The sequence below is a fragment of the Neophocaena asiaeorientalis genome, unplaced genomic scaffold (assembly GCF_003031525.2).
Source record: "Neophocaena asiaeorientalis asiaeorientalis breed wild unplaced genomic scaffold, Neophocaena_asiaeorientalis_V1.1 scaffold551, whole genome shotgun sequence".
NCBI lineage: Eukaryota > Metazoa > Chordata > Mammalia > Artiodactyla > Phocoenidae > Neophocaena > Neophocaena asiaeorientalis.
In genome coordinates, this window is record NW_020173394.1 from 80,310 (window position 1) to 96,004 (window position 15,695).

Below are 15,695 nucleotides of genomic sequence, written 5' to 3' on the forward strand. Positions count from 1 at the left end.
CCCGCGCCTCTTACTTTTGGGGGCCGCCCCCGGCCCGCACTCCCGCAGGGACCGAGAAGGCAGCGAGCAACAGCTTGGTCTACCGTTAGAGCGCGGCGAGCGCCAGTCGGCACTGGCCGTTCACGTGGGGCCTCCGTCACCGCGGGACGCCACGCCCTTGCCACGCCCTCTCCTGCACTACGGGGTAGCGCCGAGCCGGCCGTGCGCACCTGCCCCTGCACCCCGTGTCACTTGTCCAAGCACCGGCCTGGGCCCCGAAGCTCTCCTTTTTTTGTGTGTTCCTGGGCCTTTCTCTAACGGCCGTAGGACAGTATCTTCCCAGGGGGCCGTTGGCCATTCCCACTGCTCTTCTGGGGACTTGCCTTTGCCCTCCTCTGCTCCCAGGATACACCCCTCCCCCTTCCAGGATTCAGGTGTAACATTTTAGGGGGTGCAAAACCCCTCTGTACTGAAGATAAATCGCACTTTAATGCAATATTCTAAAAAAACAAAATTAATTCAAGAATATCTATGATGAGCAAGGTGCCCCAAACACCCCACCCCCAAACTGTTGTCCTCCTTGTTACCAATACCCACTGTTTTCTCGTTTTCTCTATACGCAAATGCATGGTGGGGGCAACAGGAAGTGAATCAAGGAGATGGAGTTGTTTCTAATTATTCTTAACACTTTATTGTTTTGTTCCTGTTTTTGATTAAAAATTCCTTCTATTTATAGTTTACATTAACTTTATTTTTTGTTATGGAAAAATTTCAAACATGCAAAAATAGAATAGTATAATGAAAGGCAATGTACTCATCACCCAGTGTACACAACAACTGAAAGTGTACTGGAACAACTCATGGCCGATCTTATTTCATCTATATCCCTACCCACTTCCCACCCTTAAAGATTATTTTTGAAGCAAATCCCAGACATAATATCACTTTGTGCATAAGTATTTCAAAGTGCACATCTACAAGGACTCTTTTTTACTGACAATCATAATACCATTATCACACCTAACAATTAATCATCCATTAGTATCATTTAATGTCCAATCCGTGTTCAAATTCCCAATTCTGTTATAGTTTTTTTAACAGTTTGCCCGGACCAGGGTCCAAATAAAACCTGATGCCTACTGCTGCTTTCAGGATACTCTCTTTGTCTTTGGTTTTGAGAATTTGACTGTAATGTGTCTTGGTGAGTGTATCCTGATTTAAATTTGTTGAGCTTCTTGGATGTGTGTATTTGTGACTGTCCTTAAATTTTAAAAGTTTTACCCATCATTTCTTCAAATAATCTTTCTTCTTTCTCTCTTTCTCCTTTTTCGTTTTGCTCCTCAGACTGGGTAATTTCAATAGACTTATCTTAAAGTTCCCTGATTCTTTCTGCTGCCTGTCTACATCTGATGTTGAACCTTGCTACTGAATTTTTCATTTCAGCTACTGTACTTTTCAGCTCCAGAATTTCTATTGTTTTTTTTAATAATTTCTTCTTGTTTACTGATATCCCCTATTTGGCAAAACATCATTCACCTGGTTTATTTTAGTTCTTTTTCTTTACCATTTTGGTCATATTAAAGGCAGTTGATTTAAAGTCTTTTATATATATATATATAAATTTATTTATTTTTGGCTGCGTTGGGTCTTTGTTGCTGCGCACAGACTTTCTCTAGTTGGGGCAAGCAGGGGCTACTCTTGATTGAGGTGTGCAGGCTTCTCATTGTGGTGGCTTCTCTTGTGGTGGAGCAGGGGCTCTAGGCACTTGGGCCTCAGTAGTTGTGGCATGCAGGGTCAGTAGTTGTGGCTCGTGGGCTCTAGAGCTCAGGCTCAGTAGTTGTGGTGCATGGGCTTAGTTGCTCCGCGGCATGTGGGATCTTCCCGGACCAGGGCTTGAACCCGTGTCTCCTGCACTGGGAGGCAGATTCTTAACCACTGCACCACCAGGGAAGCCCTGATTTACAGTTTTGAGGGACAGTTTCTATTAATTTTTTCCCTGTGAATAAGCTGTACTTTGTTTGTGTGCCTCATAATTTTTTGTTATTGAAACTGGACATTTTGAATATTACTATGTGGTGACTCTGGAAATCATATTCTTCCCTCTCCCCAAGATTTGTTGTTGCTGGCTATTGGTTTGTGGTTGATTGTTTGTTTAGTGATTTTTTAAAAACAATTTTTGTAAAGTCTGTATTCTTTATCATGTGTGTCCATTAAAGTCTGTTGCCTAAGCTTAGTGGTCAGCTGATGTTTTGACAGTTACTTTAAATACCTGGAGTCAATAGAAGTTAAAGAAGAAGGAAAAAGAAGAAACATTCTCCCAGTCTTTGCAGATTGGTCCTTGCTGGGGAACTCATTCAGTCTTAGCCAGGCCATTTACAACTCTGCATTAGTCTTCACTTCCTACTTGCCTGAGTCTGAAGGACAGCCGAGGTGAAAGCTTTGGGTCTCTTCAGGCTTGTAAAGCACATGCCCACCTTTCCCTTTCATGCCATGTTCTCTCCTTTGGCAGCCATCTCATCTATACTTATATCTTCAATTGCTGTCCATCCACATATGATTCCTGCATTTCCCTCTCTAGCTCAGTCTCTGATCTAAATATCTTGCTGCATTCTTAACTTTCCCACTTGGGTGTACAAAGATACTGAGAAATCAGGATGGCCCATCATGTTCCCTCCAGAAAGGATCCATTACATGTTGCTCATCCCAGTTAATATCACTACCTGTCACACAGATAATCAGGTGAAACATCTGAGAATCACACTAACACCTCCCTCTATACCCCCAACCCAACTCTCAAATCTTTCATTAGTTCATCTGTTTGTTCATTCATGCATATATTCACTCATCTAGTAGAAAGATGAATATTGATGGCTCAAGGGAAAATGGGGATAATCACACAATCAGAGTCCTGGAGTAGGTGATCCATTGCAAGGAGAAGGGCTACCATAAGAAGATTTGTCACTGCAGGGAAAGTAGTGAGCATAGGTGCTGAGGCAGGTAAATTGGTATGTTTGGTGCTGGGGGACATATAGACAATCTCTTCTGTGATAGCATTTATTTTTCCAAAGAAGCAAGAAGCCAAAAGAGCAGTTGAGAATGTTGAGGTGTGAGAGAGTGTTGAACGTTTGTGCACAGAATAGATGTTGTGCCCCAGTGGTCTCAGATATTGAAAAAGTATACTGACTATGGAAATGTGGTAAAGTTGCCTGCTAGGCCTGAGTTTTTTCCCCATATCTTACAATAGCTTTCTTTCTGCTTTGTCTCTCACAGCTCTCCCCACTTTTCCCACCAGGCTCCCACACTGGTTTTTGTCTTTTTCTGGAACAAGTCATACTCACTCCCACTTCAGAGTGTGCTGTTCCTTAGGCTAATATCAAAGGTTCTTCACACACACACTCAGCTCATTCTTATCATCCAAGTCTCAGCTGAAAAGTCACGTCCATAGCATGGCCTTCTCTAGTGACAAAGCATGGCACAGCTCCAGGGATCATCATGTACGGTGTAGTCAAAGTAAGTGATGGTCTTTGAAGTTGTCAGACTGGGTGGCCCTGGAAATCCTTGACTGCCTTCTCCATAAATATTATTTTTGATCCCATTTCTCTTTTTTATTTTCTTCATGGCATTCTTCACTCACTGAAATTACATTAGTTATTTTTTTATTTTATGTGTATCCAAAAGAGAATGTAAACCCCATAAGGGGAAGGGCCTTTCCTGTCTTAAGGACTCAGTAAACAAGTGCTGCATGTCTCAATTGTTACTACCAGATACACCAAAACAGAAACATAATTAAAGTTGAATGGCAAAACCAACTGACATTGGAATCAGAGATCACAGTATGAAAAATATTTAAAGAAATCTTGGACATTTGCTATCCAGCAGTTCTCAAACTATAGTGAACATCAGAATCTACCAGAGAAATTGTTCAAAATACAGATTCCTGAACCCCAAACTCCAGGGAAAGGTCTAGACTAAGGTCTTAAAAGTTGCGATTTTAACAAGAGCCCAGATGATTCTTATAAAAGTGGCCTGTGCTTCATGCTTAGACCAACAAATACCTTTTAAAATGCTGTTTTTCTCATTCTCAGACATAAATCGTAGCAATATTTTCTTAGGTCAGTCTCCCAAGGCAAAAGAAATAAAAGCAAAAATAAATAAATGGGACCTAATCAAACATAAACTTTTGCACAGCAAAGGAAACCATAAACAAAACGAAAAGACAGCCTACAGACTGGGAGAAAATATTTGCAAATGATGCAACCAACAAGGGATTAATTTCCAAAATATGCTAACAGCTCATACAACTCAATATCAAAACAAACAGCTCAATCAAAAAATGGGTAGAAGACCTAAATAGACATTTCTCTAAAGAAGACATACAGATGGCCAACAGGCACATGAAAAGATGCTCAATATTGCTAATCATTAGAGAAATGCAAATCAAAACTACAACGAGGTATCACCTCAAAGAAGGGATAAATTGGGAGTATAGGATTAAAAGATGCAAACTACCATATATAAAATAGGTAAACAACAAGGATGTACTGTATAGCACAGGAAACTATATTCAATATCTTGTAATAAACTATAATGGAAAAGAATCTGAAAAAGAATTTATATATATGTACATATATAATGGAATCACTTTGCTGTACACCTGAAACTAACACAATATTGTAAATCAACTATACTTCAATTTTAAAAATGGTGTTTTCCTAGGGGAAATTGCTTCTATACCATTAGTCTGTTACCTATTACGCAGAGTTCTATGATATCTTCAGTTTGACTGCTGGTGTAATTACTGGGAAGCACAGTGTTCATCTAGGACCTCAGATTGCTTTTCCAGATGGGATCTCATTTAACTCTTGGTAAACAAACTATCAGGGTCCACTGCACCCAATTTTTGTTTTTGAGCTTTTCTTTGAGCATTTCTAAGTATTTTTAAGGATTGCTATTTTATGTTTTCTATTCTTTCTTAGAAATCTTCCTAAGAATGAGGAGAATATTATCTCTTATTTTTAAATAGAGATAATAATAATAGAGATGGTGTGTGCATTCTACCTTGCACACACCACGTGGGACAGTTGGGCCCTTTTGTAAAATTAACATATAGGATCTTATTGATCTTATTTTTTCTATATCTTGAGACATTTTGCTATTCATCATCCTAAGAATTATTTTATTATTAGCTAATTATTCCCAGGTATACTAAAAAGACTAAAAAAACTGAGATAATGCAAGAATGATGGACTAGCTTACATTAAGAATGATGCAATACTGAAACAAGTCATACCACATCACCATGTAGTTTTTTACTGCATTGTCCAAAGTATTACACTATCTTTCAAGAAGGTATAAAAGAAGTCAAAAGACTCCATCTTTGCATTTATTTAATCCAGCTTTCACTGAACACAGGTGAGATTTTTTTTCCATTTTCTTCCCATACAGACAGAAATTGAGAGAGGAATTCATTTTATGGTTATTAAATCAGAAGATATAAGTACAGTGACAGCAGTATCAAACTGTGAGTCTTCAAATGACAGTATCTTAGATGAACTTTCTCAAACTCAAAAATCAACCAGTGAATAATGTACTTCTAAGGACCAAAATGATAAATGGTGTTCTCAATCAGTTTGACACTAGTCATACAATATGTTGTGACAAGAACTAGAAATGCCGTGTTTTGCTCAAAGGACATGGGGAAACTTTCTGTCATCTTTATGATATCATATATTTAATATATGTCCAACATTTAATCAGTAAGTTTCTAAGTAGACAAATGCTGAAATCAGGCAACTAGAAGGAAATAGATCATGTATAAGTGGAAAAAAGTCATTGGATTCATCATTCTAATTGGTGTTCATCAATCTAAAAATGAAAATGTTTTGCAACTATGGAGCAAGACAATGGCTGTCTTCCCTTAAATGAAATTATGAGCTGTCAAAGTTTCGAAAAAAATTTTTTTGATGATTTAAGTACAAGATGAACCAGAGTGGTGGTAAGACAGAATTTATTGGGGATGTAAGTGAGATAGAAGTGAAGAATCGGTATCTACAAGATGTATATATTCCAGATTCAGGCATGAGAGTTGATGAGTAAGTTACATTCACAGGATGATGGCTATTTGTGTATACCTATATTCAAAGCCAGGAAAGTGAGGAATAAAATTTGGGTTTGATATGTTTAAATTCTTGTTAAATGTTCTGATTTAGTTGTCCTCTGTTATCCCTTTTTTCCACTCCTGTAAATTATTCATAAATTGACTTAATACACAAAACATCAAATGAGTATTTTGTATCCAGAAGGTGATGATGATTTTGCCTTGGTATTCTTTTTTTTAATATATTTATTTATTTGGCTGCTCCAGGTTTTAGTTGTGGCATATGGGATCTAGTTCCCTGACGAGGGATTAAACCTGGGCCTCCTGCACTGGGAGCACAGAGTCTTAACCGCTGGACCACCAGGGAAGTCCCTTGTCCTGGTATTCTGAGTGGTAACATTCCTGAGTGGCTAGGAGAACTCAATATTTTTATCTTGTTTAATCAATGCGGCTGGTGGGAGTGACCTCTCCAAAGTGCCTTTATGATGGGAACCCCTGACTCTCATTTCAGTGTTCTACTTAGCCAAGTCAATAACACACTGTGTGCTTCCTTATCAGCTTCTGTGCCTCAAGATCAAAGTTCACAAACTTTTCTGATGCTAAATCTAGAAGTCAAAATAAGACAACTGGAGAGTTTATGAAATAGAGGAGTGGGGGAGATTTTCTTCTCCTATCCTAGATTCGACTGGAGAGCCTTCAATTAAATGGAAATGATATAATGACATTCCTTTTTTTTAAATTTATTAAATTTATTTTTTTTGGCTGTGTTGGGTCTTTGTTTCTGCGCACGGGCTTTCTCTAGTTGCAGCGAGCTGGGGCTACTCTTCATTGCGGTGCACAGGTTTCTCATTGCAGTGGCTTCTCTTGTTGCAGAGCACGGGCTCTAGGCGCACGGACTTCAGTAGTTGTGGCACTCGGGCTCAGCAGTTGTGGCTCACGGGCTCTAGAGCGCAGGCTCAGTAGCTGTGGCAAACGGGCTTAGTTGCTCCGTGACATGTGGGATCTTCCCGGACCAGGGATCGAACCCATGTACGCTGCATTGGCAGGCGGATTCTTAACCACTGCGCCACCAGGGAAGTCCCTATAATAACATTCTTTCTCCAGGACTCCATCAGGCAGCCAATTCTAACATAACAAATTGGCACGGAAACTCACGTGGGCAGGTAATGAATTTGTATGCATATCCCTTTATTGTTACATTTTCAAGTATTCCCTCTAGTAGTCAAGCTTTTCAGTTCATGTCCAGGACACCTCTTTTAAGAAGGGAAGAGTCAAAGTGGGAAGCAAATTGGCATCTCCTGAAGTGCCCCACTAGGTGCCCAACACTGGTGGTTTAAAAATGAGGAAGGCTGAGGGTCAGAGCAGTTAAATATCATTCCCAGGCCCCACAGTTAGTAAAAGGCTGAGGAGATCTTCTCACCAAGGGTTGTCTGAGTCTAGTGACCATAGTCTCGCCACTCTCCCACTTGGACTTCTCTTTTAGATGGTAGCCTTGCAAGGATGAGAAATGGTTGAGCTTATGCTTTTTTGGGTAGGGGAATCCGTGCTGAGTGGTGCAGGTTACCAGGGGATTTATCGTCCTCCAGTTGAAGATTTCTGATAGATACACAGGATTAGAGCTCATGTAAGGAATGAAATGTGAATTGGAGCCTGCGTACCTTGATTCCATTAGGTGCCTAACACATGCATGGTGGCCATGTTCTACTTTACTCTTTCTGAGTCTCATTACTCTCTCTGCAAACTGAAGTTGCTAGACTAGGTAACTGCTAAGGTCCCTTTCTGCTCTGTCTTCATAAGGGCTAAAGATGGCCACTTAATAGTTTTTGGATGCTGCAAAGTGAGTCAGAGTTCCTCATCAACTGCCCCATCCCTCCTTGTAGGCTGCACTTCAGCCATATCAGACTGTCTCCTGGCTGTGTACCCCAAGCACATTGGGTACATTTCCTCTTCCATGCCCTGTGCATAGCCAGGAATGTCCATATATGTATTCCACTTCCTCTCACAATCCTACTCTTCCTGTACGATTTAGCTCAAAGCCCATCTCCTTCTGTGATGATTTTGACTGGCATTGCCTGGCACACAATATTTTCTCAAGAAGGGCATGACAAAAGAATGAGGCCATTAACCAGTGAAGGTTTAATATTCTTAATGCATAAAAAACAATAAATATCAGAAAAGGTGGTTAATTATATCAGTAATTAGGGAAATGGAGGTGAAAACAACAGAAAGCAATATTTCAGAGTCATCAGTTGAGGAAGACTTATTTTAAAATTCTCTAAATACCAAAGTTCTGGTTTGTTTTTGGTTTTATTTTTTTGTTAGGAGTATGATGTATAAATTGAGAATTTTCACCCACTGCTGGTGGCAGTTTAAAAAGGTGCAAACATTTGGGGGAACAATTTTATAATTTCAAGTAGAGCTTATTCATATCCTAAGACTCAGACGTTTCATGCTTAGGCACATAACAGCTGGAAACTCATACATACGTACATACATATATTCATAAAACACTATACCATTTAAGGAATAGTGCAAGTATTTCGTAACAATTTTCAAGGCCACATAGCTTGGTAAGAGGCATTACAGGGATTCTAACCCTGATTTTTCTCATTCTACACTAGCACGCTGACTCCCCGGCAGACAGTCAGTCACCTTCTAGGGCTCATGTAAACTTATTCGATGTGAAAACTCTGCTAGAATCTTGCAGTTGTAAAGGACAGGGACACTAAGTAGGCAGTTGTATAGACAAGTTTAGGGCTGAACAGAGAGAGAGAGGTGTGAAATAGGAGTTTGAATACAGGTTGCCAGTGCCTGGCACATAGAGATTGCTCATAAATATGTAGTGAAAGGATGAATGAAATGTCAGTTTTGGAACGATCAGCCTCTGGCAGTGATCATACATCTTTACAACTTTTACCTAATTGTATATGAGATAGAGGCTTGTTTCATACTTCCAGTTTTAGAACCTGCTTTGTAAAAATTATTTTTTAAAATGTTTATACTTTTGACAACGTGAAATATGGACTTTGGGTAATAAAGGGTGTATAGATATAGGTTTATTGATTGTGACAAATGTAGCACTCTGAGGTGGGATATTGACAGGAGGAGGGGAATTGTGTGGGCTTGTGGGAGCAAGGGGTACATGGGAACTCTCTGTACTTTCTGCTCAATTTTTCCTTGAACCTAAAACTGCTCTACAAAATAAAGCCTATTTAAACAAACAAAAATCTTTATTGCTTTGGTTTTCTTTCCTTGCTAAAAAAATATTATATGCTTGGGGAAAATTTAGAAAGTAGAGGTCTTCACCAGCTGGTGAGGAGAACTGGAATTGCAACTTGAACCTCACAGTTGAGGACAACAGATTAGGTGGGGATGAGGGAGCACCAGGGGTTCCCTTAAACCCACTTGATGGACTTTTCTGGATGTGAAATGTGGCACAAGACCCTGTGCTTCCACTGCTATTACCTGTGCAGTCTCTGAGCCTCATGACAGACGGATCCTGTCTGATAAGTAAAATTTGGGATGATGCTATACGTAGTTTCTAATTTACTTCCTCCCCAGCCCCTTCACTATTAATTATGGACATATTTTCCAAAAAGTAAATCTCTCTCTACAACAAAAAATTTGCAAATAAATTTAAGACCAAATTCAAACCTCCTGTTTTAAAATGTTATTTTTATTATAATTACGTAAGTAGTAAATCTTGGATGTAAGATAAATTCGAACAACACGGAAGTGTATATAACATCTATATTTCGCCGCAACCCTGGAAATATCCATTGCTGTAATTTGGTGTATGTATAATTTATATATATTGTATGTTATATGAAGAGCTGTATAGAAAGACCTTTTTGTAGGAGAACATCCTCCACACCCAGCCACCTGAAAATACTGAATTCAGTGTTTGTTCACTGTCCTGGCAATGCAGAAGACTCAGAAAAACTAAAGGCTGAGCATTTCTTATCTTCATCAACTTTTAGACCTTGAACTCTCTATTTTCTTTACAAGGCCTTTCCTTTTCAAAATTAATACGAACTGGCTTATGTTTCTCCTTCCAATGAATAGCTAAACAAATATACCAAAAATCCTTCCCTACAAATCAATATTCCTAAGCCACATCCTCCCCTCTCTCCTCTCATTTTCATAAACAACAAACTTCTCAAAGCAAGGGGAACTATATTCACTGTCTCCACTTTCTAACCTCCCTGTCATTCCTCAACCCACCCCTGTCTATTGCCTCTCCATTCAGCTGAATCTGCTCTCAACAAGGTCACCAATGGCATCATTGTTGTAAAACCCAAAGGAGTTCCTTTCAGCCCTTATCTATATAAATGAGCCCATGTTTCTGATGAAAACAATACATGCTCCTTGATTTTGGTTGTTGTTAAAAACAAATCACAAACTTACAGAAAATTTGCTGGTATAAAACAAAGAATCCCCTGCCCCACCCCCTTCCCTGGACCATATGAGAGCAAGTTGCCAACACAATGCCCCATAGCTCCCAAATACTTTAGAGTGTATGTCTTACAGACAAGACCATTCTCCTATATAACCAGAAGACAACCATCAAAATCATGAAATTATCATTAATAAAATTTATCACAAGCTAATCCTCAGACCCTGTTCAAGTTTTGCCAGTTGTCTTAACGATGTCTTTCATAGCAAAAGGATCCAGGACAGAATCTTGTACTGTGGTGTCTCTTTAGTTTTCCACAGTCTAGCAAAGTTCCTCCGTTTTGTCTTGACTTTCATGACCTCGACATTTTTGAAGACTGTGGGCCGGTTATTTCATACCCTTTTCTCCCTCCTTTCCCCTTCCATTGCCTGCTGCCTTGAGACTTTAAGAGCTACAGTTCTAGATCTGACCACCAGGGGAGTATCTATCAACATTGACTACATTTTACAAAGGAAAAGCCATGATTTTCTTTTTTTTTCCTACTCTTATTACAGTGACTCACCAAACTGTTTGCTAATTCCTTTCTACTTTCCAGGTCTGTTTTGTGTATGACCTCTCTGGCATGTGACTGATTTGAACCAACACTTCACCTAAGAAATTATATAAATGGCAAATTGGTACATGAAAAGGTGATCAACATTATTCGTCAATATGGAAATGTAAATTAAAATTACAGTGAGATATCACTACACCCCTATGAGAATGGCCAAAATTAAAAATGCTGACCATACTAAGCACTGACGATATTGTGGAGGATCAAACCCTCATACACTGCTGATGGGAATGAAAAATGGTATAACCACTTCAGAACCAGTTTGGTAATTTCTTACATTAATCTTACATCTACCATATGCTCCAGCCACTGACCCCCTAAGTATTTACCCTACAGAAAGAAAGCATGTGTCCCTGTAAAGACTTAAACCCAAATGTTCATACCAGTTTCATTTAAAAGAGCTTCATGTTGGAAACAACCTCATATCCCTCACCAGGTTAATGGATAAAACAAACTGTGATATATCTGTATAATAGAATACTACTCAGCAATAAAAAGAAACTATCTATACAGGCAACAAATGGATAAATCTAGAAATAGGCTGAATGAAAGAAGCTAGGAAAAAAGTACATTCTATACAATTCTATTTACATAAAATCACAATGAAATTAATTAATAGTGACAGAAGTTCAGTGGTTGCCTGGGAACAGGAAAGGTCCAGGGGAGGAAGTTGGAGGCCAGAGGCAGGTGGGTGGGAGATTACAAAGGGGCACGAGGAAGTTCATTATCTCTGCTGTAGTGTTGGTTTCATGATGTAGACATATACAAAACCGTATTAAAGCATACAGTTCAAATGTGTGCAATGTATTGTATGTCAATCATAGGTCAATAAAGCATTTAAAATATATTTTTCTAAGTCTTTGATGCAATTAAAATAACCAGGAGAACAATACCCATCAATATGCTCTTATCATATTAATAGGTCCACACCATGTCTCACCAAATTCATCTACACCACATATTACCAAAATAGAAATCATCTTTTGCAATGAGGTATGTTGAAACATTTAGTGAAAGTTGATGCACATGTCCTTCTGAAGTACAGACTAAAACTATTATTTCCTGGAAAATAATCATAAAGATATTTTAGAATATCCGGTTATTTTAGGGGACATGGCTGAATATTATTATAATAGGGAAGCTCTAGAGTAATTATTATTTTTCAAAATACTAAGTCCTCATAACTGACATTTTATACTAACACTTGGAAACTTTTTGGCATTTAAACATTTTGTTACGCGATGGATAAAAATGTGGTGATCAGGGAAGAATCCATGGTACAATCACAGAGTGCTAGGAAAAACAACGTAGCATATTTCTTTTGTTTTTTTAGAAACTGTTTATTTTCCATCAACCTATTTCCATTTTGAGTTTGTGGAAGAACAGTTTCAGACCACTCAGTGGTTGTTCCTACCCACTCAATGGCCTGAGCAGTGGGAGCTGCAGACCAGTCTTCAGTAGCAGGCTGAGCACTCCAGTCTTCAGTGGTGAACTTCTGAGTAGGCACAGAGGGCACCTGCACACCTTCAGACCAGTCCGCCACCTCAGGCTGAGTAGCAGTGAACTCAGGAGCTGGAGCAGTCCATTCACCTTGAAATTCCTCCTTGGCCACAGCCTTCTCAGCTGCCGCCTGCTCTTCCTTTTCAATCTCTTCAGGATCTCTGTAGAAGTAGAGATCAGGCATGACCTCCAATGGGTGTTCACGGAAGATGGTGCCACGCATGCGCAGAACTTCTCAGGCAAGCATCCACCACATCAGACCCACTGAGTGAGCTCCCTTGTTGTTACATGGGATGGCAATGTCCACATACCGCAGAGGAGAGTCTCTGTTACACAGAGCAGTGGTAGGCAGGTTAACGTAAGAGGCCTCTGTGAGAGGCTGGTGGTCAGCCCTGGAATCAGTAACCACCAGATGTCTTGGCTCCCGGAAGGCTGCCTGGATCTGGTTCGTGAAGGTTCCAGGAGTGAAGCAGCCAGCAATAGGAGTGGCTCCAGTGGCAGCAGCAAACTTCAGCCCAGCTCGCTGGCCAGTATTCCTGGAGGATATGACACTGACATCAGCTGGGTTTTCAATGGCAACAATGGCACGAGCTTCCAACAGAAGCTTCTCCCAGGTTCCCTTCAGATTTATGATGTAGATGCCATCACTTTTCCTTTTGTAGACGTACTGTTCCATTTGGAAGTCAAGGTTGGTGCCACCTAAGTGGGTTTCTGCTGCAAGGAATTTGAGGACATCCTTCTCCTTCATTTGCAGGACATCAAGGCTCCGGACATTGTGAAAGTTTCCCTTTAAGTTCCGATGGGAATACAGAACAACGCCGTATGGACCCCTGTCTGGCTGGCACGGAAAAGGCAATTGCATATTTCAATACCCATCTGAGACATACGTGAGAATCACTGACTATTATTTACACAGTTAGAAAATATATATGTAAACTTATTGCAAATGCATATTAAACATCAAGCAGCTCCCTCAAGCTATAGAATTCATTGCTTTTGCACAAATAAGGCATTTCTAAGATGGGCCTCAGAACTACTACAAAGCAAGTAGCTGCTGATGGAATGACATTCCACCTGCTAAACCTCTTTCCCATGACGAGATCAAAGTAGCTTCTCTACTTTTAGGCTAGAATCTCACAGGAGCTATTTTATAACATGCTTTTGTCCGGATCTATGAACTCACTAGAGCCAGGCGTCATATTCCACTAGGAAATGAAGTGTTGTGGTTTCCTGAAGACTGCTGCCCTTGAATCGGGAGTAGAAGCTCCAGCAGCCATCAGGACACATGCTCAGAACCTGCCCCCTTCAGACACCTGATATGACCAAGGCCACCGGCATGAGAAGCTGCACAGGGAGAGACAGATCCAGCAATTACCATGCTTTACTGGTAACTGTGTGCCCTGCACCGTGCTAGGCACTGGGTTAGTGACATAGACAGTGAAACAACTGAGCAGTGATCCTAACTACCAGATGTTACAATGGGTTTCTCACCAGGGCCTTTTTCTTTTTCTTTCCTCATCTCTCCCCCAACAACGAAGTTGATAATAAATAAGAAGTGGCCAAACATTCATGATCCCACAATAACTACAGGACTATAGGCTTACTCATGTGTTATCACTGAATGTTCACAGCGATCCTGTGGGGAAAGCATTGTTATCCTCATTTTACAGAGGGGAAAGCTGAGGCTTAGAGTCGTTACCTGTGTCACCTCCCGCGCCCCTGCCTTTAGAAGGAAAGTGGCTCCAGGACACCCCTGGAGCAGGACACCGCACCCACTGGGGCTGGGCGGGACCCCAATGGCTTTACCTACCAGACAGGGGAGGCACCTAGCCCCAAAGCGGGAAAGAGGCGACTTGGAAGCGGATCCCTTTGTCTCCCCATACCCTAGGGCGGTCCAGCCACCACCGCCGGGACGCACACCCTCAGCTGAGTCCCAAACACCTGAAGGCGGGACCTGTGCTACTCGTCAGGTCACGTCAGTCTCTGCAGAAAAGTCGTCACGGTCGCCTTATTGACGTCAGGTTTCCATGGCAACCGCGAGGCGCAGGCTAATCCCCCACACCGGAAATGCCTCTTGCACACTCCTCCACTCCCTGGATTTCGGTGAAAGCAGAGGACCTTAGCTCTGGCTACCACCAGAGAAAGCATACTAATTAGAGGCACTAGACTGGGATCCGGAAAATTGGCGAACTCTGCCCAGGCTGATGGAAAAAAACTTCCCTGTTGTCAGGAATATGTTTGCTTTAAAGAGACAAGAGCGGAGTTATTCTCAGTATACAGAGACCCAGGGAAGTATCCTAGGATTCTTGGAGATGAGCTAGCCCTCAGAGGGCTAACAGAAGTTCGTCATCTATGGTAGAACATTAAGAGAATGTCTATAATCGTGTGATTGAATGATCTAGGAAGTTGGAAAAAAGTCACTTATTTATTTATATATTTATTAAGTCATTTAAAGAAACATTCAGAGGTGCTTCAGGGAGGCAGGCCTAGAAAAATATAATCATTTAATAGGCAGAAAGAAACCTAGTCAATTCCCCATACAATTGGTTTCTGTTGGGGAAATTCTTATTCTCCATTCCTGATGTTTTCTTCCATGAGGAGGGACATCCATGACCAAAATACTTCTAGCCTCTCTGTAATTCACTTCTCTATTGTGGGAATCACTTATCTGATGAGTGACTTTGGAAGGAGGGGCACACAGCCCATACCCTTTCCCTTCAAAATTCTTGAAGCAAGCTGCCTTTATAGAGCACGTGTTTACTCTGTTCTCAGGGGTGGGTCTAACAATAGATCCACAGCTCTTCTCCCCTTTTCTGAGTCTTGCTGGCTCCCCAACTTTTCCTATGATCCATTACAAAATGCTTGTGTCTTTAAGGGGTCCCCCAAACATACCTTTTACCCACATCTGGGCTCTAACTCAAGAACTATGACAAAAGAATAAAAAGAACAAAACATCAATTCTATTACTTATAAAGGTGATATTGGAGAAAATGACTTAGATTTGCAGGCAATTGGGCTTCTTTTTTAATAAACCCCAGAATCATACTGACTTGACCAACTAAAAGTGCTTCATGAGACAGTCATAAAGGCCAAAGACTACAATGCAGAGC

The 15,695-nt window shown here is 40.6% G+C and overlaps 1 protein-coding gene across 1 annotated transcript in view; it reads right to left on the bottom strand.

Moving 5' to 3' along the window:
- Positions 1 to 13,417, bottom strand: part of LOC112400917 (40S ribosomal protein SA-like) — a 13,796-nt gene extending 379 nt beyond the window's left edge. The window contains 1 exon segment of the mRNA XM_024746909.1: positions 12,436 to 13,417. Within this exon segment, the coding sequence (XP_024602677.1) occupies positions 12,436 to 13,333 (898 nt within the window). The 5' untranslated portion in view covers positions 13,334 to 13,417.
- Between the last annotated feature and the right edge of the window lie 2,278 nt (positions 13,418 to 15,695).